At 44.1% G+C, this 24542-nt stretch overlaps 1 protein-coding gene across 3 annotated transcripts in view; it reads right to left on the reverse strand.

The window, feature by feature from the left end:
• Positions 1-24542, reverse strand: part of LOC121282038 (ethanolamine kinase 1-like) — a 155024-nt gene that overhangs the window by 33971 nt on the left and 96511 nt on the right. For all 3 annotated transcript variants that reach the window (XM_041195397.1, XM_041195396.1, XM_041195398.1), the window contains one exon: positions 18836-19095. In XM_041195397.1, coding sequence (XP_041051331.1) covers positions 18836-19095 — 260 coding nt within the window. The remainder of the gene's footprint in view (positions 1-18835; positions 19096-24542) is intronic.

Raw genomic sequence — 24542 nt, forward strand, 5'->3', positions numbered from 1 at the left:
TGTAAATACAAGACCAAAGGCTGCTACAGGCCTTCTAGCCAAGGCTCAATGGCTAAAAGGCATACCATGCTACAATATTAAACCGTACAGGCCAGACGATCCCCCATCTGATTGCCTTTGCTGAGTTATCTGATCTCTGCGCCTCATCTTCCCCCCCCCACCACCTCCCATCAAAGCCATCCACAGATACCAGCTGAAAAATGTGCATAGGCTGTGAGGGAGAACAAGTCTGGATCTGGCCATGAACTTGCCCCCAGCCTCAGGTGTGAAGAAGAATGGCTGTGTGGACAAGCTGTTTTAACGTTCCAGTGAAGCCCAACGCAAACTGGAGGAACAGCACCTCATCTTCCGACTAGGCACGTGACAGCCTTCCAGACCGAATATTGAGCTCAACAACTTCAGGTCACGAACTCTCTCTTCCAGCCCCACCCACTTTCCGATCCCCCCCCTTTTTCCAATAATTTATAATTTAAAAAAACATATTTTTCTTTTCCCACCTATTTTAAAATTTATTTCGATCTGTCGTTTTATCTCCACCTTTTAACCCATTTCAATCCCTTCCCCCCACCCCATCCACTACGGCCATCTGCCACTTGCTTGTCCTGCTGCTTGCTACCCTTAATGTCCCCATTAGCACATTCCTTAGATAATATCACCACTGTCAACACCCCTTTGTCCTTTTGTCTATGACATCTTTGGCAATCTCTCCTTTGCCTCTACCTATCACTGGCCCTCTATCCAGCTCTATCTGTCTTCCCCCCCCCATCCCCTACCCCTCTACCAGCTTATATTTCACCTCATTTCTCTATTTCCTTAGTTCTGGTGAAGAGTCATACAGACTCAAAACGTTAACTGTGTTCCTCTCCGCAGATGCTGTCAGATCTGCTGAGTTTTTCCAGCTATTTTTGTTTTTGTTTCAGATTTCCAGCATCCGCAGTATTTTGCTTTTATCTGTTTTGGCTGCTGGTGGCCATGAAGTCATGTTCAAACAATGCCTTCAAGAGAAGAAAAATAAAGAGAGGGAGGATGCATAAATAATGTTAATAAGACCGTATGTGGGATGCTTTCAGTCAGTGTTCTTTGAGAAACTAAAATGCCTGTAGTTTTGGCCAATGCCAGTTGGTGAATATAAACCTTCTTTGCTTAAAAATGTAGAGACAGAGTTAGGAGAGACACTTCAGGTAACAAACATCATGAATCTGTACTTGTAACAATTGAAACTGTGAAACTGAATGGAAACTGTTCACATAGCAATTTTTTAAAAATGGTAAAATGATGATAGAAAAGCATGAACAGTGATCATGACAACAGCAAGTAAGGTTACACCCTGAACAAAAACAGAATTACCTGGAAAAACTTAGCAAGTCTGGCAGCATCAGCGGAGAAGAAAAGAGTTGACGTTTCGAGTCCGCATGACCCTTCAACAGAACTGGGTGAATCCAAGGAGAGGGGTGAAATATAAGCTCGTTTAAGGTGGGGGTGCGGGGGGGGGGGTGTGGAGAGAAGTGAAGGGGGGGTGGGTGTGGTTGTAGGGACAAGCAAGCAGTGATAGGAGCAGATCATCAAAAGATGTCACAGACAAAAGAACAAAAGAACACAGAGGTGTTGAAGGTGGTGATATTATCTAAACAAATGTGCTAATTAAGAATGGATGGCAGGGCACTCAAGATACGGCTCTAGTGAGGGTGGGGTGGAAAGGCTAGCAGGGCATAAAAGATTTAAAAATAATGGAAATAGGTGGGAAAAGAAAAATCGATATAAATTATTGGAAAAAACAAAAGGAAGGGGGAAGAAACAGAAAGGGAGTGGGGATGGAGGAGGGAGTTCAAGATCTATAGTTGTTGAATTCAATATTCAGTCCGGAAGGCTGTAAAGTGCCTAGTCGGAAGATGAGGTGCTGTTCCTCCAGTTTGCGTTGGGCTTCACTGTAGGCCAAGGACAGACATGTGGGCAAGAGAGCAGGGTGGAGTGTTAAAATGGCAAGTGACAGGGAGGTTTGGGTCATTCTTGCGGACAGACAGTCCAAGGGCCCAAACACTCCTTTCAAGTGAAGCAGCATTTCACTTGCATTTCTCCCAACTTAGTCTACTGCATTCGTTGCTCCCAATGTGGTCTCCTCTACATTGGAGAGACCAAACGTAAACTGGGCGACCGCTTTGCAGAACACCTGCGGTCTGTACCTTGAGTGCCCTACCATCCATTCTTAATTAGCACATTTGTTTAGATAATATCACCACCTTCAACACCTCTGTTCTTTTGTTCTTTTGTTTGTGACATCTTTTGATTATCTGCTCCTATCACTGCTTGCTTGTCCCTACAACCACACCACCCCCCTCCACTTCTCTCCCCCCACCTTAAACCAGCTTATATTTCACCCATCTCCTTGGATTCACCCAGTTCTGTTGAAGGGTCATGAGGACTCGAAACGTCATTTCTTTCCTTCTCCGCCGATGCTGCCAGACCTGCTGAGTTTTTCCAGGTAATTCTGTTTTTGTTTTGGATTTCCAGCATCCGCAGTTTTTTGTTTTTATCTCTAAGGTTACACCCTGTACTGTTGTGTTACATTTCACTCGGTGTTCGAGCTGCTGTGGCAACATGCACTTTTTACAGGCATGTTGTAGTCTGGAGCTATGGATTGTGATGGTAAAGACTCCGATGTTCTTTCCATCACTTGGCTGACTAGCAATCCCCGCCACTTTTACCACCGACTGTTCAAAGGATTTACAGGCTGATACTCAACCTGTTTGGCCACATAATGAATGCATCCTCCTTGACAGGCCCTGTACTAAATTAAAAATAGGAAGGATTCATAGAACAGCAAATTGGGTTCCAGATTTCAAACCACCGAGATGTTTAAGGAACAGACAAAACAAAAAGGGTAGTGGAGGAAGGGCAAGTTCTCTTTCCAAAATAATGCAGGGAATCAAAAAGTGAGCATTCTGCACAATGTTGTAGGGGAGTGGAGAACATGATTATAAGCTGAGCTGAAGAAGCAATAAACTTAACTGAACAAGGAATGTTTTCAATCATGGATTAAAAAGGAGAACAGACTGCTATGCAACCCAGTAAAAACACCCCCACCCAACCAGTAAAACTTTGTTCAGCCGCAGGATTCAAAGCAAAATGAATAATTTCCCATATCAGCAAGGGAAGCAAAGGGATGGGTACAAAAATAACTCATGTTGCGGGTAATTTTGGCACCCTAACTGGGGGGATTTGGGCCTGGTGAGATGCTCAAATGCTAAAGCTTTGCAGTCGCATGGCAAAAAACAACCCCTACAGTGCATCGCTCTTCTCTCCTTGGCACAGGCCATGTTTAGCTCAATAGTCACATGGGTAGTGGTGGCGATGAGCCTGCAATGCCATGACCAACTTTAATATGGATGAACATCCTAACGCCCTGGTAGAAAGCAGATACAGAGGTAAAGACGAGAGAAAACCGAGGGTGCCCAGGATATTAGTCAGAGATGGCTTTTAAAGGAATGTCTTAAAGGATCAAAGGGTTAGGGTTAGCTCACGAATGACGCTATGTAAACAGAAACAATGCACATTCTTCCTGTAGAATGTCAGCGACTGCAATAAAGAACATTTTCAATATAGCTCTTTGCATCAGTTTGATCTCAAGACTTTATAGTTAAGGCAGGCATATTGGCATGGCACTACATCTCTTCAACGTCCATCCAGTTTCTGGATGTTACTCATTCAGTGCGGGCCAGTTCCTCTGAAGCCTTCTAAATATGAAAAGACTCAGCAGAGATGTGGCCAGAACTGAAACCAAAATTGGCGTGTGCCGTTTTGTCTGTCTGCCAGCCTGACAACAATGAACAATATAAAGCATTGTGAGAAAGCAAACTTCCAAACCACAGTGCAGACCATATACCATTCCTTCATCAGAAGCAACTAAAACCCTCCAATTGGTTAAAAGGCTCTTAAGTGACATTGTTGAGGGGTGGGGAGGAAAGGGGGTCTTTACATGTTTTCAGATGATGGAAGGATACTTTAAACAATTGTAAAAGTGAGGCAGCATTTTAGAGCCAAGTAGAGGGGAATGGGTATGCGCTAATCAATACTTTCCTCAACACTTCCCAGCTTTGTTTGACACTTCAGTGAAGTATTGAGAGAGCAGTACATGGATAGAGGAGCCATCTTTTGACTGAGTCTTTGAAGCAACAGCAATTGGTAGATGCACCAGGTCACACACACCTGCCCAAGGAAGTTATGTAGAAACCAATTCTAATCTCCAATCTACACAGTGAAAAAGGGAAAAACTCATCTCTTCGAAGTTCACTGGAACGTAGTTCCTCAAGCTAATGATTGAGAAAAGCAATGGAACAGGTGATCTGCCAACATGTGAAAAGTGGCAAAATGAAGGACTACCAAGCTAGGAATAGGGTTGTTGACCTTCTGGATTGCTGGAGGCTGCAGGAATTTTAGAGTATTGTGCTGGACACTGCTGCAAATAGCCAATCTGAAAAGCCACAAGGGCGGTAAAATAAGTATTTTCTCTTTCTTCTTTGTTTTGTTATAAAAATATCGGATGTGCTAAAAATAAAACTGACAGCATGGGCCAATTTTTTTTTCCCCCACATCCTTTCTATAGACTCTGGAGCAGTTCCTACATGTTGGAGGGTGGCAAATGTCACCCCACTATTTAAAAAAGGAGGGAGAGAAAAAAAAAAACAGAATTACAAACCAGTTAGCCTAACATCAGCATTAGGGAAAATGCTAGAGTCTATTATAAAAGACGTGGTACCAGAACACTTGGAAAGTATTAACGAGATTAGACAAAGCCAGCTTGGATTTATGAAAGTGGAATCATGCTTAGCTAATCTACTGAATTTTTTTGAGGATGTAACTGGTAGAATAGATAAGGGAGAAGCAGTTGATGTGGTATATTTGGATTTCAAGAAGGCTTTAGTTAAGGTCCCACAGAAGAGGCTAATGTGCAAAATTAAAGCACATGGGATTGGGGGTAACATACTGGCATGGACTTGGTTGCCAGACCAGAAACAGAGTGTGAATAAATGGGTGTTTTTCTGGGTGACAGGTGGTATCTAGTGGGGTATTGCAGGGATCAGTGCTTGGGCCCCAGCTATTCACGATGTATATAAATGACTTGGATGGAAGGAGCCAAATGCAATATTTCCAAGTTTGCTGATGACACAAAAAACTGGGTGGGGTTGAGAGTTTGAGAGGAGGATGCAAGGAGGCTTCAGGGCGATTTAGGCAAGTTGTGTGTGTGGGCAAACGCATGGCAGATGCAGTATAACACGGATAAATGTGAAGTTATACACTATGGTATGAAAAACAGAAAGGCAAAGTATTATTTCAATGGTGATATATTGGGAAATGTGGATGTACAAAGGGATCTGGGTGTCCTTGTACACCAGTCAATGAAAGAAAATAGGCAGGTGCATCAAGCAATTAGGAAGGCAATTGGTATTTTGGCCTTCATTGCAAGAGGATTTGAGTTCAGAAGTAGGGATGTCTTACTGAGTTATACAGGACCTTGGTGAGACCACACCTGGAGTACTGCATGCAGTTTTGGTCTCCCTACTCAAGAAAAAGATATACTTGCCATAGAGGGAGTGCAAGCAAAGGCTCATTAGGCTGACCCTGGGGATGGCAGGACTGTCGTATGAGGCTCAAGACATGTGAGGAACATATTGGTTCGACTGGGCCTGTATTCACTAGAGTTTAGAAGAATGAGAGGGGACCTGATTGAAACATATAAAATTCTATCAGAGATAGACAGACTAGATGCAGGGAGGATGTTTCCCCTCGCTGAGGAGTCTAGAACCAGGGGCCACAATCTCAGGATATGGGGCAGGCTATTTAGGACTGAGATGAGAAAAAGTTTCTTCACTCCAAGGGTGGTCAACCAGTGGAATTCTCTACCACAGAAGGCTGTAGAGGCCAGGTCACCGAGTATATTCAAGAAAAAAATTGATAAATTTTTTGATATTAGGGGCATCAAGAGGTACGGAGAGAAAGCGGGAATATGGCGTTAAGAAAGAGGATCAGCCTTGATCATATTGAATGGCGGAGTAGGCTCGAAGGGCCAAATGGCCTACTCCGACTCCTAGTTTCTACGTTTCTATGTTCCAGGATTTTGACCCAGTGACAGTGAAGGAATGGCAAAATAGTTCAAGTCAGGGTGATTGAGTTGCTTGGAAGGGAAATTGCAGCAGGTGATGTCCTCATTCTTCTGCTGCCCTTGTCCTTCTTAGGTGGTAGAGGTCATGGGTTTGGACGTTGCTGTCAAAGGAACCTGGGCGAGTTCCTGCAGTGCATCTTGTAGATGGTGCACACTGCTACCACTGTGCATCAGCGATGGAGGGAATGAATGTTTACGGTGGTGGATGGGTTCCAATCAAATGGGTTGCTTCATCTTGGATGGTGTCGAGCTTCTTGAGTGTTGTTGATCATCCAGAGCATTCCATCACACTCCTGACTTGTGTCTTTAGATGGTGGACAGGCTTTGGGGAGTCAAGAGGTGAGTTACTCACTGAAGAATCCCCAGCCTCTGACCTGCTCTTGTTCCCACAGTATTTATAAAGGCTGGTCAAAGGCAATCCCCAGGATGTTGATGGTGGGAGGGGGATTCAGCAATTGTAATGACATTGAATGTCATGGGGAGATGGTTAGATTCTCTCTCATCAGAGATGGTCATTGCCTGGCACTTAGGTGGCAAGTAACATTCATGCCACACATCAGTCCATGCCTGAATGTTATCCAGGTCTTGCTGTATATTGGCAGAGATTGTTTCAGTATCTGAGAAGCTGCAAATGGTACTGAACACTGTGCAATCATCAACGAACATCCCACTTCTGACCATATGAAGGTCATTGATGACAAAGTCACTCACTTCACCTCGAGTTCAGTTCCTTTGTCCTTGTTTGGACCAAGAGCATAATGAGGTCAGGAGCCAAGTGGCCCTGATGGAACCCAAACTGAGCACTTGTGAACAGGTTAATGCTGTGCCAGTGCTGCTTGATAACATTGTCGTGACTACTTCCATCACCTTGCCGATGGGCGGTAATTGACAGTATTGGATTTGCCTTGCTTTTTGTGCAGGACAAATCCGGCACTGTCAATTACCACCCATCAACCAGCTCTTGATCATCAGCAAAGTGATGGAAGTAGTCACGACAATGTTATCAAGATTGAAAAATGACAGGATGACAAAGGAGGGAGCGAGAAGCAGCATAGAGACTGGGAGCAGGCTCGAAGGGCTGAATGGTCTACTCCTAGTAAGTCCTATGTTCCTATGACTGCAGAGTTGCAGGTGCTACTTGCAAATTCCAATCCCCTCATTACCATTCAGGGTGGGGGGGAGAGAAATCTGAGATCCAAAAAAGGTGGGCATTTACTTATCCAGATGCAATATAATGGGGTGAAGCTGAGTGCTCAGATGCTACTCTATTGTGTAGCATTGAGCTTAACAGATGTTTTTACTAGAACCTCAAATAATGCAATGGCATCCAAAGCTACTAAGGGGAATGTGATGCTTCTTTGTTAATGTAGACCGGAAACAAATTCTACTTCAAGGTTCCTCAAAAAACAAAAGCCACGAACTGCATTGGAGAAAGAGACCGTCTCAAAAGCTTTCCAGTTATTGAAACCGAAATGCAGGGCAAGCACACACTGTATCTCATCTGTCAAAAATAAGTAATTCAGCACAGACACCTTCATCCCGAGCTCAACCCAAAAATTGAATAGAAAGATGGATACCACATTCAAAATGGCTGCATTTCAAAAGGAAATTCTCCAAATACAACACCCTGTCTTAAACATTCTGACTTGCTGTTGCTTGAATGATTACACTAAGTGATGAAAATAAGATTGTTGCCAAAGCACACAGGCAGTTTTGGAAAGATGATCTACAAGGTATGTGCAGCATCAGTTTGCATATTCTCTCTACAGGAGACTCAACCCGTTTGGATGAAACCATGATTACGGCAGCCTCTAAAAATGTAACGTTTGATACGTGAAAGTGTGAAAACAGATTTGAAAAGTGTACCCAAAGTAATTGAAGGCAGCAGATCTTGTGAATGATACCTCCAGGGATATGTCCAGAGTTTGGAACCCAAGCCTTGGAAGCAGTAAGGAAAATAATCAGTAAAGGCTATACCACAAGATCACAAGGCATGCCTGTGGACTGCTGGGAATATCACAGAAGTATATTTAACTACATCTCTTTGTTATCCTCCTCCTGTCCAGAAGAAGTTTGTAAAATGACAGGACGACAAAGGAGGGAGCGAGAAGCAGCATAAAGACTGGGAGCAGGCTCGAAGGGCTGAATGGTCAACTCCTAGTAAGTCCTATGTTCCTATGACTGCAGATGCCACTTGCAAATTCCAATCGGGGGGGGGGGGGGGGGGGGGGGGAAGGGAAATCTGTGATCCAAAAAAGGTGGGCATTTACTTACCCAGATGCAATATAATGAAGCGGAGCTGAGAGCTCAGATGCCACTCTATTGTTCCAAGAATTGGGTCTGCCTTTGAAAGAAATTTCCTCCCAAAAACTTTATTTCTTCCCTCATTTGCTTTGAGAAGCTCAGACATGCCAGGATTGAATCAGTCAACGGAGGGCAAGCAAGTTCTATATTTCATTCCTTTGAAGGTGGTGGTGGGGGTGGAGGAGAACTGATCACGGGTGTTAAGAAGTCAATGGTTGACTGCAGTGCAAAGAACATTTCATTCTGGAGAAACGAGTGTAATAATTGACCCGATGCTTTTGGAGGACATCATAACAAATCAGTGAAACTAAATTCTAAGGGAAGCCAAATCTTGTTCATGAAGTTCAACTTGCAATCTGAGTTTCCTTTGTTTAATATGTGCTTTCCAAGAGGTTATGGCAATGAACACACTGCCACACCCATTATACTGCGCAGCCAACAGATAACCCATATTGTTTCTCAATAAGAGGAGTCCCAATGCAGGTTAAATCTATGGCACAAAAGACATGTGGTCAAACATATACAACTCCTATGTGTGCAATGCAAAACCTTCCTTCAGTATGCGAATAGTCCAGACTCAAACTATTGAGGAAAATGTGGCAAAATGAGTATAGACATCCAGTACTGTAAACAAGAAATCAGCCTCACACAAAAGGTATCTCTCTTTGCTAAAGTCATGATGGCCCAGGCTGGACAAGCAGCAGGAAGCTTATAGTCCCCTTGGCTCCTGTAGTCTGAAGGCAAACGAAGAAATGTGTCTACATTGGCAGACACCTTATTGGGCAACCAAACTTATGTTTCTTGGTTAGATTTGAAGAGATAGTAAAATGTACTCCTGTGGCATTCTTCAAAAGGTAGATATCCTGCTGACTGCAAAAAAAGGTGACCATCAAATCAATTACGGAAATAAGGAATTAGACCCAGTCGAGATCTTTAACTTCTCTGCAGAATAGTCCAATGTTAATGATATCTGTGAACACCCAGCACCTCCCGGGACAATAACATGCACAATCGCACACACGCACGCTTACCTCTCTCCATTCTAGTTGCCTGGTAACAATCACATTCATGTGCCCTACAATCTAAGGAATTACAATTTCATTATCCAGAGGAACCATTACCTCTGGGTTTCTCTGCAGCTTCCATTACCACTGCCACCACCAGCATCAAACCCCACTAAAGAAAAAAGACTGTCCACAATTTGATAAGTGCCTGAACAAGAAATCGGTTGAGAGAACATGCACCCATGCTAAGAAGGGAAAGCCGAGATTCTCTGCCAAAACCCAGGATTGAACCAGGGACCTTTAGATCTTCAGTCTAACGCCCTCCCAACTGAGCTGCTGGGAAGCAGGCAGAGAGCTGTCGTAGCTCAGATTGGTAACAGCTGACGGGCCACCCCAGTGTTAGTGTCACAACAACTTTGATATAGATTTGTAAACATAATGATGAAAACGTCATGGCTGAATCAACTTCTTGTCAACAATTTGCACTCTAAATGCCTAGACCGACTTTTACAATGGAAGCTGCCTAGGTAAACAGTCACACTGTAATTAAACCCTCCACCCAGTGCTCTAGTGGCTTTTGTGGTTATCAGCTCCTCAGGCCAGATGGCAGAGAGCCTCCTATGCAGTAACTAACTCGACTGCTTCCCAAATTACCATGTGTTTTGCTCCTTAACTGTAAATAGTCTTAGTTATATAAAGGACAGAATGCATGACTTCAGAATGGCAACTGAATTATGTCTGTGTGTTTTAGGCCTCTAATCCCACCTCGCATATTTGATTTTGATTCCCTGGGTGCAACCCTATGTCAAATGGACTGGTACTAAAAAAAGGCCTAAGATCAGTACAGTTTATAGGCTTGCTGATGATACCATATTGGGAATCACCAAGAATATAGAACATTAACATGCTTGTGAAACAAACGGGGCATCAGTATAGAAATAGGAGGTCATGCATTTTGGGAAAGAGACAGAAGACTGGAACATTCCTTAAAAATGAGACCTTTGATGGACTTTGCGCTTCCAATGGGGATGCATGTCCGAAGCAAAACAATCAGAAATCCAGGTGTACTCCTCAAATTTCTGACCATTTTAAGTTAATGGTTGGAAAGTCATACATGTGTCTGATATACAGTACTAGTGGGCAAGGACTCCAAACTGAAGCACAGAGAGTTGGGAAAGGAAATACAAATTATAAACAAAATCACCCCTTAATCGATCTTCTAAAATCTAATTAAATTTGGTGGCCATAATCAGTAATGCCACTCGGGACTTGAACTAGCTCTGGGTCAATGAAGAGTGCAGGAGGTCATGCCAGGAGCAGCAGCAGGCATACCTAAAAAATGAGGTGTCAACCTGGTGAAGCTCATAATACGGGACTACTTGTGTGCCAAGCAGCATAAGCAGCAAGTGAAAGACAGAGCCAAGTGATTCTACAACCAATGGTTTAAATGTAAGCTCTGCAATCCTGTTACATCCAGTCGTAAATAGTGGTGGGCAATTAAACAACTCACTGGGGGTGGAGGCTCCACAAAAATCCCTGTCCTCAGTGATGGAGGAGCCCAGCACATCAGTGCAGAAGGTGAGACTGAAGTATTTGCTACAATCTTCAGCCAGAAGTGCCGAGTGGGCTATCAATCTCAGCCTTCTCCAGAGGTCCCCAGCATCACAGATGCCAGTCTTCAGGTTATTCAATTCACTACATATGACATCAAGAAACAGCTGAAGGCACTGGATACTGCAAAGGCTGCGGGCCCTGAAAATATTCCAGCAATAGTACTGAACACTTGTGCTCCAGAATTTGCCACACCCCTAGCCAAGTTGTTCCACTACAGCTACACCACAGGCATCTACCCAGCTATGTTGGAAATTGCCCATGTAAGTCCTGTACACAAAAAGCTGAACAAATCCAACCCGGCTAATTACTGTCTACTCCTGATCACCAGTAAAGTGATGGAAGGGGTCATCAACAGTGCTATCAAGAGGCACTTGCTTAGCAATAACCTGCCCACTGACACTCAGGTTGGGTTCCACCAGGACTATTCAGCTTCTGATCTCATTACAGCCTTGGTTCAAACAAGGACAAAAGAGCCGAACTCCGGAGGTGAGGTGAGAGTGACTGCCCTTGACATCAAGGCTGCATTTGACCGAGTGTGGCATCAAGAAGATGCAGCAAAACTGGAGTCAATGGGAATCAGGAGAGAAACTTTTCTCTGGTTGGAATCATACCTAGCACCAAAGAAGATGGGTGTGGTTGTTGGAGGTCAATCATCTTAGCTCCAGGCCATCACTGGAGGAGTTCCTCAAGGTAGTGACCAACCATCTTCATTTTCAGCAAGAAACTTTTTATCTTCCTTTCAGGTGTTAAGGAATGCAAGCTCCAACAACTTATTGATACCAATGCCCATTCAGGACCCTCCACCCCTTCCTGTCCCTCTGATCCTATCACTTCTTCTAATCCCAGGCCTCGCCATGCATTCACCATACCCTCTGACATTCCCCTCTCTGATACTGAATGTTCTGTACTCAGCAAAAGACTCAATTCCATCCCCTTATGCCCTCACCTCAATGAATTTTGGGCTCAGCAAGATGCTGAACTCTTCTTCCGCCACCTTCATCTTCATGCTGACTTCATTCAACGGATCATTTCACCCGCCTCCAATATTCTCCCTCCACCTGAGTCCCTCCCTCTGGCCTCTTACCTGCTCTTGACCTTTTCATTGAGAACTGTCGGCGTGACATTGGTCATCTCAATTTCTCTGCTCCTCACTCACTCTAACCTGTCTCCTTCTGAACTTGCTGCACTCCGTTCTCTCAGGTCCAACCCTGACTTTGTTATCAAACCTGCCGACAAGGCTGGTGCTGTTGGCATCTGGTGTACTTACCACTACCTCACAGAGGCTGAGCGTCAACTCTCAGGCACTTCTTCCGACCTCCCTCTAGACCACGACCCCATCACCAAACATCAAGTCATTCCTTCCAGGACTGTCACTGACCTCATCTCCTCTGGAGATCTTCCTTTCACACCTTCTAACCTTAGTCTCCCAACCGCTTTTACCTCCTTCCCTAAATCCACAAACAGGACTGTCCCGGTAAACCCATCATGTCAGCCTATTTCTGCCCCATGGAACGCATTTATTCCTGTCTTGACTCCATTCTCTCTCCCCTTGTCCAGTCTCTTCCTACCTACAGCAGCGATTCCTCTGATGTTCTAAGTCATGTCAACAATTTCCAGTACCCTGGCCCTAACTGCCTCCTCTTCAACATGGACGTCCAATCCCTCTACACCTCCAGCCCCCACCGGGATGATCTGAGGGCTCTCCGCTTCTACCTTGAACAGAGGCCCGAATAGTCCCCATCCACCCCCATTCTCCTCCGTCTGGCTGAACTTGATCTCTCACTGAACAATTCCTCCTTAAACTTGTCTGGTTGCCTCCAAATAAAAGTTGTGGCGATGGGTATCAGTATGGGTCCCAATTAAGTCTGTCTCTTTATGGGGTATGTGGAATATTCCTTGTTCAGTCCTACTCAGACCCCCTCCCACAACACTTTTTTAGTACATGGATGACTGTTTTGGTGCTGCTTCATGTTCTTGTCTGGACCAGGAAAAGTTTACCAATTTTGCTTCCAATTCCCATCCCCCTCTCACCTTCACGTGGTCCATCTCTGACACTTCCCTTCCCTTCCTTGACCTCTCTGTCTCCATTTCTGGTGGTAGACTGTCCACCAATATCCATTACAAGCCTACCGACAGCTACCTCAACTACAGCTCCTCACATCCCACTTCCTGTAAGGACTCCATCCCATTCTCTCAGTTCCTTCACCTCCGTCGCATCTGTTCCGATGATGCCACTTTCCAAAACGGCGCTTCTGACATTGTCGAATCGCGACACAACTACGAGAATGCTGACTTGTTAGAAGCAAAACTATACTTATTTAGGCATGTAGGCTGCTCAGGGCACCACATGTGGTTCCTAGTCAGCCTACCCCCCCCAAACAGAGAATCCAGCGATGTTTATACAGCTCATAACAGGAAGTTCATACCATATAAGGTCTGTACATCAGGAAATCACAGTTATGTCATACAAGGAAACAAAGAAAAGTACAGCACAGGAACAGGCCCTTTGGCCCTCCAAGCCTGCGCCGATCATATTGTCAACTAAAACATGTTGCACTTCCGGGGTCCATATCCCTCTATTCCCATCCTATTCATGTATTTGTCAAGCTGCCTCTTAAGCACCACTATCGTACCTGCTTCCACCACAAATTCCTGACACTCACTACCCTCTGCGTAAAAGACTTGCCCTGCACATCTCCTCTTTGGTTTTCTCCTCTCACCTTAAATCTATGTCCTCTAATAATTGACTCTTCCACCCTGGGAAAAAGCTTCTGACTATCTGCTCTGTCCATGCCACTCAGTTTTGTAAACTTCTATCAAGTCGCCCCTCAATCTCCGTCGCTCTAGTGAGAACAATCCGAGTTTCTCCAACCTCTCCTCATAGCTAATAACCTCCAGACCAGGCAGCATCCTGGTAAACCTCCTCTGCACCCTCTCCAACTCCTCCATATCCTTCTGGTAATGTGGTGACCAGAATTGCACACAATATTCCAAGTGTGGCCTAACCAAGGTTCTATACAGCTGCAGCATGACTTCCCAGCATTTATACTCAATACCCCTGCCAATGAAGGCAAGCATGCCATATGCCTTCCTGACTGCCTTATCCACCTGCGTTGCCACTTTCAGTGACCTGTGGACCTGTACACCCAGATCCCTCTGCCCATTGATGCACTTAAGGGTTCTGCCATTTACTGTATAATTCCTGCCTGTATTAGACCTTCCAAAATGCATTACCTCGCATTTGTCCGAATTAAACTCCATTTGCCATTTCTCTGCCCAAGTCTCCAACTGATCTCTATCCCGTTGTATCCTTTCACAATCCTCTTCACTATCTGCAACTCCTCCAACCTTAGTGTCATCTGCAAGCTTACTAATTAGCCCAGTTACATTTTCCTCCAAATCATTTATGTTTACTACAAACAACAAAGATCCCAGCACTGATCCCTGCGGAACTCCACTAGTCACAGCTCTCCATTCAGAAAAGCACGCTTCCACTGCTACCCTCTGTCTTCTATGACCAAGCCAATTCTGTATCCATCTTGCCAGCTCACCTCTGATCCCATGCGACTTTACCTTCTGTACCAGTCTGCCACGAGGGACCTTGTCAAAGGCCTTACTGAAATCCATGTATATAACATCCACTGCTCTTCCATCATCGAACATCTTTATCACTTCCTCGAAAAACTCAATCAAGTTAGTGAGACACAACCTCCCCTTCACAAAACCATGCTGCCTCTCACTAATACGCCCATTTGCTTCCAAATGGTAATAAATCCTGTCACGAAGAATCTTCTCCAATAATCTCCCTACCACTAACGTAAGGCTCACCAGCCTGTAATTTCCTGGATTATCCCTGCTACCCTTCTTAAACAATGGAACAACATTGGCCATCCTCCAGTCCTCTGGGACCTCACCCGTAGCCAGTGAGGATACAAAGATTTCTGTCAAGGCCCCAGCAATCTCCTCCCTTGCCTCCCTCAGTACTCTGGGGTGGATCCCATCCGGCCCTGGGGACTTATCCACCTTAATATTCTTCAAGACGCTTAACACCTCTTCTTTTTGAACTCAACATGATCCAGGCTATCTCCACACTCTTCCCTAGACAAATCAACTGCTAAGTCCTTCTCTTTGGTGAATACTGATGAGAAGTATTCATTTAGTATCTCTCCCATTTCTTCTGGCTCCACACACAGATTCCCACCTCTGTCCCTGAGTAGACCTACCCTTTCCCTGGCTACCCTCTTGCTTTTTACATATGTATAAAAGGCCTTGGGATTTTCCTTAATCCTGGTCGCCAGTGACTTTTCATGACCCCTTTTAGCCCTCCTGACTCTTGGCTTAAGTTTCTTCCTACTTTCTTTATATTCTCTATGGGCTCCATCTGTTCCCAGCCTTCCAGCCCTTTTGAATGCTTCCCTTTTCTTTTTGACTAATCTCACAATATCCTTCGTTATCCAAGGTTCCTGAAACTTGCCATGCTTATCCTTCATCCTAGCAGGAACATACCGGTCCTGAATTCTTATCAACTGATGTTTGAAATCCCCCCACATGTCAGTTGTTGACTTGCCCTCAAACATCCACCTCCAGTCTAGATTCCTCATTTCCTGCCTAATATTGTTATAATTAGCCTTCCCCCAGTTAAGCACCTTAACCCGAGGACTCCTGTTATCCTTATCCACCAGTACCTTGAAACTTACGTGGTTAGCACATACATAGGGCGAACACAGTAATACATTTACAGGCAGATGATACATTTCACAGTAAGACAGGAGACAGTTTAACTACATCTATGTTAGATAAATATTACTTAAATTACCATATTAGCAGATTTAATCAGGGCACCATTGTTTCGTCCAGCACATAACAGGAAGCAGTTGTAGCCACAAACTTTTCAAAGATACTCCACGTGATTAGTTTACACTGCTTGATTAGTTTACATCATTCCTTACTGCAATATAATCACTTTTAGATTAGACATTTTAGCTGACTAAAGCTCTATTCCACAACGTCTTTCTTCTTCCTTAACCGAGGTTTCCCACTCACTGTGGTTGACAGAGCTCTCAACCATGTCCGACCCATCTCCCGCACCTCTACCCTCACCTTTCCTCTCTCCCAGAGCCATGATAGGGTCCCCCTTGTCGTCACCTTTCATCCCACCAGCCTCCGCATTCAAAGGACTATCCTCCGCCATTTCAGCCATCTCCAGCATGATGTTACCACCAAATACATCTTCCCTTCACCCATCTGTCAGCATTCCATAGGGACCATTCCCTCCGGGACACCCTGGTCCATCACCTCATCCCCTTCCCACAGCATCTTCCTATGCAATCGCAATCCAACACTTGTCCCTTTACCTCCTCCCTCCTCACCATCCAAGGGTCCAAACACTCCTTTCAGATGAAGCAGCGGTTCACCTGCACCGCCTTCAATTTGGTCTACTGCATTCGCTGCTCCCAATGCAGTCTCCTCTATATCGGGGAAGCTAAAAACAGACTGGGTGACTGCTTTGCAGTACACCTTTGGTCTGTCCGCAAGCATGACCCAGGCCTTCCTATCACTTGCCACTTCAACACACCACCCTGCTGTCATGCCCACATGTCCGTCCTTGGCCTGCTGCAATGTTCCAGTGAAGCCCAACGCAAACTGGAAGAACAGCACCTCATCTTCCGACTAGGCACTTTACAGCCTTCCTGACTGAATATTGAGTTCAACAACTTCAGATCATGAACTCTTTCGTTTATCTTCACCCCTTTTTTAACCCCTTTTCAATTTTTTTTAATCTACTTATTTTCATTCGTTGTTTTATCCCCTTTTTTAATCGCCATTTTTATTTTTTTCTATCCTTTGTTCCCCAACCAATGTCCTCTCCCCACCCCACCATCAATAGGACCATCTGTTACTTGTTCCATGTTGTTCTTTCACAAGAGTGCAGACCCTTGATCAGCTATTAACACATTCTGCTTTCTTACCTTTATGCCACTATCAGCACCTTCTTCAACCCTTACCACTACCATTAACACTCCCTTTGTCTTTTTGTCCATGACGTCTTTGTCAACCTCTCCTTAGCCCCCACCTATCACTGATCTTCCATCCAACTTCACCTGCCCCATCCCCTTAAACAGTTTAAATTTAATCACATTTCAACCTCTATTTAGCTCTGAAGGAGAGTCATATGGACTCAAAACTTTAACTCTGTTTCTCTCTCCACTGATGCTGTCAGACCCGCTGAGTTTTTCCAGCATTTTCTGTTTTTATTTCAGACTGCTAGCACCTGCTGTATTTTGCTTTCATCTTCAGCTGCTTCATCAATGACCTTCCTTCCATCATAAGGTCAGAAGTGGGGATGTTCGCTGACGATTGCACAATGTTCAGCATCTTTGCGACTCCTCAGATACTGAAGCAGTCCTTTTCCAAATACAGCAAGACTTGGACAATATCCAGGTTTAAGCTGACAAGTGAAAAGTATTATTCATGCCAAAAAATGCCATACAAGTGCCAGGCAATGACCATCTCCAACCATTGCCTCTTGACATTCAATTACATTATCATCATTGAGTCCTCCACCATCAACATCCTGGGGGTTACCATTGACCAGAAGCTTAACTAAACTAGCCATATAAATACGGTGGCTACAAGAGCAGGTCAGAGGCTAGGAATAGCGTGACGAGTAGGTCACCTTCTGACTCCCCAAAGCCTGTCTGCCATCTACAAGGCACAAGTCAGGAGTGTGGAGTGTCAGGAGTCAGAATACTCTCCACTTGCCTGGAAGAGTGCAATTCCAACAACACTCAAGAAGCTCAACACCACTGAAGACAAAGCAGCCCGCTTGATTGGCACCCCTTCCACAAACATTCACTCCCTCCATCACTGACGAACAGTGGCAGCAGTGTGTACCGTCATGTACTGCAGAAACTTACCAAGGCTCCTTAGGCAGCACCTTCCAAACCCACGATCTCAATCATCCAGAAGGACAAGGGCAGCAGATACAGGGGAACACCACCACCACCCAGAAGTTCCCCTCCAAGCCACTCACCATCCTGACTTGGAAATGTATCGCCGTTCCTTCACTGTCGCTGGGTCAAAATCCTGGAACTCCCTCCTTAACAGCACTGTGGGTGTAGCTACACCACAGGGCCTGCAGTGGTTCAAGAAAGCAGCTCACCACCACCTTCTCAAGGGTAATTAGGGATGGGCAAAAAATGCTGGCCCAGCCAGCGAAGCCCACATCTCATCAATGATTTATACTTTTTAAAAATTCTTTTAAGTGGTGCTACTTAGAAATCATCCCGATCCTTACAAGGCATGGTCATCAGGAGTAAGAAAATATGCCCACATCTTTGTGCTTTTAAGAAATTAGGTTGAAAGTGACAGTTTGAGAATAAAGTTTTACCTTAGAATGACATGTTTCTCATCTAAGGATTCTCAACTAAGGACTTCATTAGAATGGCCTCTTACTTGCCTTCCAAAAAAGGTGACTGTTCTTTCCTCTTGTCACCTCCCAACCTGTCCAGTTTATCAACAAATAGCGATTACAGTCAAACACAATTTGTTCTTTTTGTGAGGCTCTATCGAGTCTGTCCAAACGCATGTCAACATTTCCACCATGCAGTTCCTCATTAAAAAGTAGAGGAGCTGGTCATATTGACAGGTCAGGATCAGATTCAAGGTGGCAGAAATGAAAGGGCAACAGTTCTTTGTGTAGTCCACACAGCGCTAACAATAGTACTGAGGCAACACGTTGAGTAAATGTTCGTACCTGAACAGAGTTGGTTCCCGAACATGCTGTGGGCCAAGTGCCATTCCATGCATGAACTCATAACAGAGACCATTCTGAAACGTACAATAGAGCTTTGGAGCACAACCATTAGCATGGAGGACCTGGAAACTCTTCAGTTCATTGTCCCGATCCACAAACAGCTCAGTCTTGTTGCCATAAACTCTCACCAAGACGACATCCTCCATTCTGTTCTCCATGTAGCAGCCAACCAGTTTGTTTGTGATTCCATCTGTAAATAACTGGAAGCAACACAGTTTGCTGTTAGTCATGCACCTGATGAAAAATTGGGGCAGCATTGTACTGGCAACTATCTCAGTCGGTACCTCAATCAAACGTCAATTTCAAATCTAGTCTTACATCAGAGTCAGACAATTTTAACTGTGCCTCCTTTGTTTCATTTCTCTTGCATTGTTTACAGTACACAATCATCACAAGGTGCACACACACTGTTTTGAGTGGCAAAGAGCTAGGAAGCCAACTTTTTACTTTCCCAACATCTACCACCACCACCCACACACCCCCAACCCCACACGTTCTCCTCAGTGAAGCCTCACTCCCATTTCTGCTTACCTTTCTTTTCTTCGGCTTTGCGTGTTCACTGCACAGACACTAACCCCGCCTTACCTTGATCCCCAATCAAAAGATGGGTCATCAAGACAGTTCTGCTTGGATGGTTTTAAGGTGGGAAGAGGCAGGCCAGGTGCTTACCCTCAAAACACAAGAATTACTAAATCTTTATTATTTTACAAGCAGGGTGGCCAAATTTGACATCCTTTGCCCATTTACATTCACTCCACGTATACACACCGTCCTTGAAATTACTCCATGACAGAATTAGTGGCTGAAAGCTTAGCACTCCAGTATTACATTCCATTTTTTTTAAACAAATGAATCACTCTGGTAACGTAGCTGCGAAAGGATTTTCCTACAACCAGTTGTGTACATTTGCTTATATTTTGTTTTAGGGAAATTCTAGATCACAGTGACAAAAGGTAGATAGGCATAGAAAGAAAAGAAATCAAACCTGCGACCATGAAAGCTGGTGGAATGTTGTAAAATTAAAAGTGGTTCGCCTTCAAGAAATGGTGTTATCCTTACTTGGTACAGCCTACAGGTCACAGTGATTTCCTCACTGTTGGCTCTTAATCCGCTCAAGGAAGCTCACTAAGTTGTTTAACTCTTTTTATTGGCAAAATAAAGCCACACCACTCTCTCCCAGCAGCCACCGGGGATTGCCAACCCTCCAGGAATTTTGCCCCCAAATCTCCACAACACAATAAAGGGCAAGAAATAAAATAGTTTTTCAAATTTTCTTTGAACATTTTAATTTATGAGTTGGAGGTGGGGAAAAGCTGATTGGTGGACAGTTTGCCTGTTCTGTTTCCAATTGGCCAAGGGGAGGAAGGACAGTAGCAGGATTGACCAATGCTAGGAGATTAGGGGACCGGAGTCACGTTTCTTTGATAAAACTTCCGGGAGTGCAGCTAACCAGAGTTGGCAACTCTGCAACTATTGACGGAGGATCAGGAATGCCTTGCTGATGTCAACTACATCCAGAGACCAATTACTTAAAAAAAAACAACTTAATCCTGTCGGGTAAAAACAAAAGCAAAGTAAAAGCATCTCCATAGCTCTGATCAAGGGTCATACGGACTGGAAACATTAACTGTCTCCCTCTCCGCAGATGCTGTCAGACTTGCTGAGCTTTTCCAGCGTTTTCTGTTTCTGCTGCTGTTGTTGTTAGTCCTGATGGGGTTTTTTTTTAAAACCAAAACGTTTGAAACCTATAAATAATACCCCATCATAAGGTAAACAGACTGATAAATGTAAAGAAAGATTACAATTATGGTACGACTTCTGATAAATAAATACTGTCTGTTTTACAGCTGGTAATTATGATAATCATTATTATCTCGACTGAACACATACACACCGCCCATGCACCCCCATATTAAAGTCCTATACCTACTAACCATCTACTGAAGAAAATCACAGAGGTGGTGGGCAGGTGGTGGGGGGGAAGTGGTGGAGAAGGAAGAGAGAGAAGTGGGAGTTGTGGGGGGGGTGGGGGAGGGCTGTGGGGATGGGGAAGGAGTCATCCCTGGCATGATAACATTTTACTGTTACTCTTCTCAGCACAAGAAGAATTTACATAGTGTGTGGGAGCTTTGGTACATTTAACAGATACACAGCCTTGCAACTGTCCTTTGCAATGCAACAATTCAATCATAATCTAAAACAGACAGGTCCAGAGGTGCTTTATGGAAAGTGGTTAGGGTGGGGGATGAGTGCGGTAGGCAGAGGAATGTATGGAGGTTGAGAGCTGGGCGTGGTCAAACGTTTGGCAGGAAAGATAGGTTATTGGCAAGTTTTCGAAGACAGGGAGAAATGCAACTAGGTGGATGGGCCAGTGCCCTGACCCTTTCCTCAGATAACACCAATGGCATCTCTCATAGATACTCACAGTTACACCAGCATCTGGTCACACTCGATCTGCAGTATGGGTTCCATCTGGCCCCACACCTCCAGAAGGATATATTGGAGAGGTGCAGCACAGATTTACTAGTATCCGGGGCTAAAAGACTTACATTATGAGGACAGATTGCATTCCCTTGAATATAGAAGATTAAGAGTTTATCAACTTGAGGTGTTTTAGATGATTAAAAGGGGATTGGTAGAGAGAAACTACATCCTCAGACAGGGAAAGTCCAAAACGTTTGAGCATGACCTTAAAATTAAAGCTAGATTGTTCAGGGGTGGTATCTAAAAACACTTCTTCACACACACGGTGGTGGAAATCTATAATTCTCTGCCCCAGAAACACTGTTAAGGCTGGCAGAGGCGGGTCAATAGAAAACGTCAATGCAGTTTTGTTAGGCAATGGTATTAAGGGAAGGAATGCATTTAGATGTGTTAAGATCCAAGCCAGCCAAGATCTAACCAAGTAGCAGAACAGCCTGGAAGGGATGAATGACCTACTTCTGTTCTCATATCCACCTGACTGAATAGGCCGAAGGCTCAAAGTCTCAGCCTTTAAACAACAGAAGCTGCAGTGATATTATGCCCCATCTTCTTCTATCATTGAATTTATCTGTAATTCAATTTTAATCAGAAGGGATGGTCACAGAAAGCAAACGAAGGTAAGCGTGGGGAGCAGCAAAATTTGGAAACTCGGTGCTCAGGGTTCAAGTGGAAGCTGCCTAACGGTTCTGACACCTGAATAATCAGCAAACCAAAGCAGGGCCCATGCTACTCAAATTGCCATAGTTACCATTTGCACAAGAATAAAATACACAGACAAGTCAGACTGACTCACTTAGTAACTTAATGCTCTTTACTTTTTGCCAGCTCATCACATTCAATAAAGGTGGCTCCCATGATTTGACAAGAGGAGATTTGATAGAGGTGTTCAAAATCATGAAGGGGCTGTACAGAGTAGAGAGGGAGAAGCTGTTCTGACTCGTAAAAGGGTCAAGAACGAGAGGCCACAGATTTAAAGTGATTTGCAAAAGAGACAAATGTGATGTGAGAAATAACTTCTTCACACAGCGAGTGATCCGGGTCTGGAATGCGCTGCCTGGAAGTGTGGTGGAGGCAGGTTCAATCAAGGCATTCAAGAGGGCATTAGATGATTATTTAAATAGAAACAATGTGCAGGGTTACGGGGAAAAGGCAGGAGAATAGCACCGAGTCATAAACCTCATTCGGAGAGCCAGTGTAGACACGATGGGCCGAATCGCCTCCTTCCACACCATAACAATTCTTTGATTACCAAAAGAAAAATGCAGCAATGATGCACTTTTATCTTTTTGGTAATTGGAAGTAAGATCATCTCCTTCCAACATGTCCAGAGTCAGATTCATTCTCCTCACCAGGCTCTAAGCATCCATTTGACAAACTCCAACTTGCCCAAGAAGCCACATCCTGATCCGCATCAAGTCCAGTTTGCCTTCTAGCCCAATACTCATCAACCTCCTTTGAATCCATTTCCACCAACATGCAGAATTGAAAATTCTTACATCTTTTTTAAAAATCTGTTCTCAGCGTGGGCATCATGCTATCTTTAGCTGGTTGGAAAATGGCTGGTAGGCCTTCTTCCTGAACTAATAGCTAAACATTTCAGAAAGGCACTTAAGAGTCATCCACATTGCTCCACATGTGGAGTCACATGTAGGCTAGATAAGTGCAGTATTTACTGTCCTAAAAGGGCAATAGTGAACAGTTTAGGGCTTAATAACTCCCTCCATGCCCCTATCTCTCCAAGTCCTCCAGCCTTAAATACCAGCCTATCCCCTACAACTCAGCCTGCACTTCCATCTCTGATAAAACCTAAAGCCCTCAACCATATTACTATTGTGTTTGGGAACTCCCTCATGTCAGGCCTTGCATTTTTCATTTCACCTTCAAAACCTTATTCTTCCACCATGCTTTAATCATCTCTCCTAACTTTTTCATTGGTTAATCAACTAGGGTCCATTCAGTCTCTTTAATGTAGCTCCTGTTGTTCATGGTGAAGAAAACAAAAAACACTAAACAATGCCTTATCCCAATTCTTCCCTAGAAGCTCAAGAGAATTCCTTCCCCCCACCCCCAACAAACAATCCAAAGCCAAGATTGTCATGACCCCATTTCTCTAATACACAATGAAGTTCAACAAAGCTATTACGGGCTGAAACTCTGCACAAAGCTTCTCAATTTAACAAAAAGTACTCTATATGCAAACCCAAGAACATGATAAATTCAGATTGTCGCAGCCATAATATTGGTTGAATAATAGAATTGGATAGGATATCAGTTGTTAGATCGTTTGAAGCAAGTCTCCTCAGGCACCACTGACTTACAGTAACCAAACATTCCTGTTTACAAGAAGTGAGATCCAGGAGCTTTCAATAAAGCACAGGAATTTTATTCCAGGGTCTGTCAGTAGCTGAAGAGAATAAAAAGTACCCCGTCCAATCCAGATATTTATCTTGGCATTATGCCCCGTGGTGTGTCAGGATTGGCCCACGTTTCTCACCACACTACAGGACACTTGGGTCCCAAACTGGATGATGACATGAGAGCGGCTGACAGACGGATCACAGCATTGGTTCAGACAAACTAATGTTTTACTGATTAAAATTCAAAGTGGAAGCCAATGGATTTCCAATGAATAATAAAAAAAAAAGAAATTCTGTTGCCCGAATTTTATTTCAGAAATGGGACTGCAGGCTAGAATGGAGGTAATGTGGTTCAAGACTATTAACTACTTGAATTTCAAATGTGCTTTCAAAATGTGACTCAACCGTATTCTTGAATGTACACTTGGAGAGGCCAGGTGAACTTATCCCAGACATTACAATAACACAGCTCCAAGAGTGAGCATAAATCATACTTAGCAACGCCTCTGGACAAAACAAGTGGCAAATCTACTGCAATGTTAACTGTTAAGTGTAATGTAAAGCCACAATAAGCACCATAGATCGGACAAGGGAAGTTTTGCTTTTTTTTTCAGCTACTGATGGACATTCCTTTCAGAGGCACTGGACCTAGTCCCTGGGAGGGATAAAACACTGAATGGAATATTGGATACCCCTCATTCACCTGCCAATGCTGATGGAGCAATAAGTGCCAGAGGTCAGTTTCTGTCAGAAATTGCAATAGACTTCAAAAATAATTTGTGCATCTTAAATTTCAGTTACACACA

This window comes from Carcharodon carcharias, chromosome 9 (genome assembly GCF_017639515.1).
Source record: "Carcharodon carcharias isolate sCarCar2 chromosome 9, sCarCar2.pri, whole genome shotgun sequence".
Classification (NCBI taxonomy): domain Eukaryota; kingdom Metazoa; phylum Chordata; class Chondrichthyes; order Lamniformes; family Lamnidae; genus Carcharodon; species Carcharodon carcharias.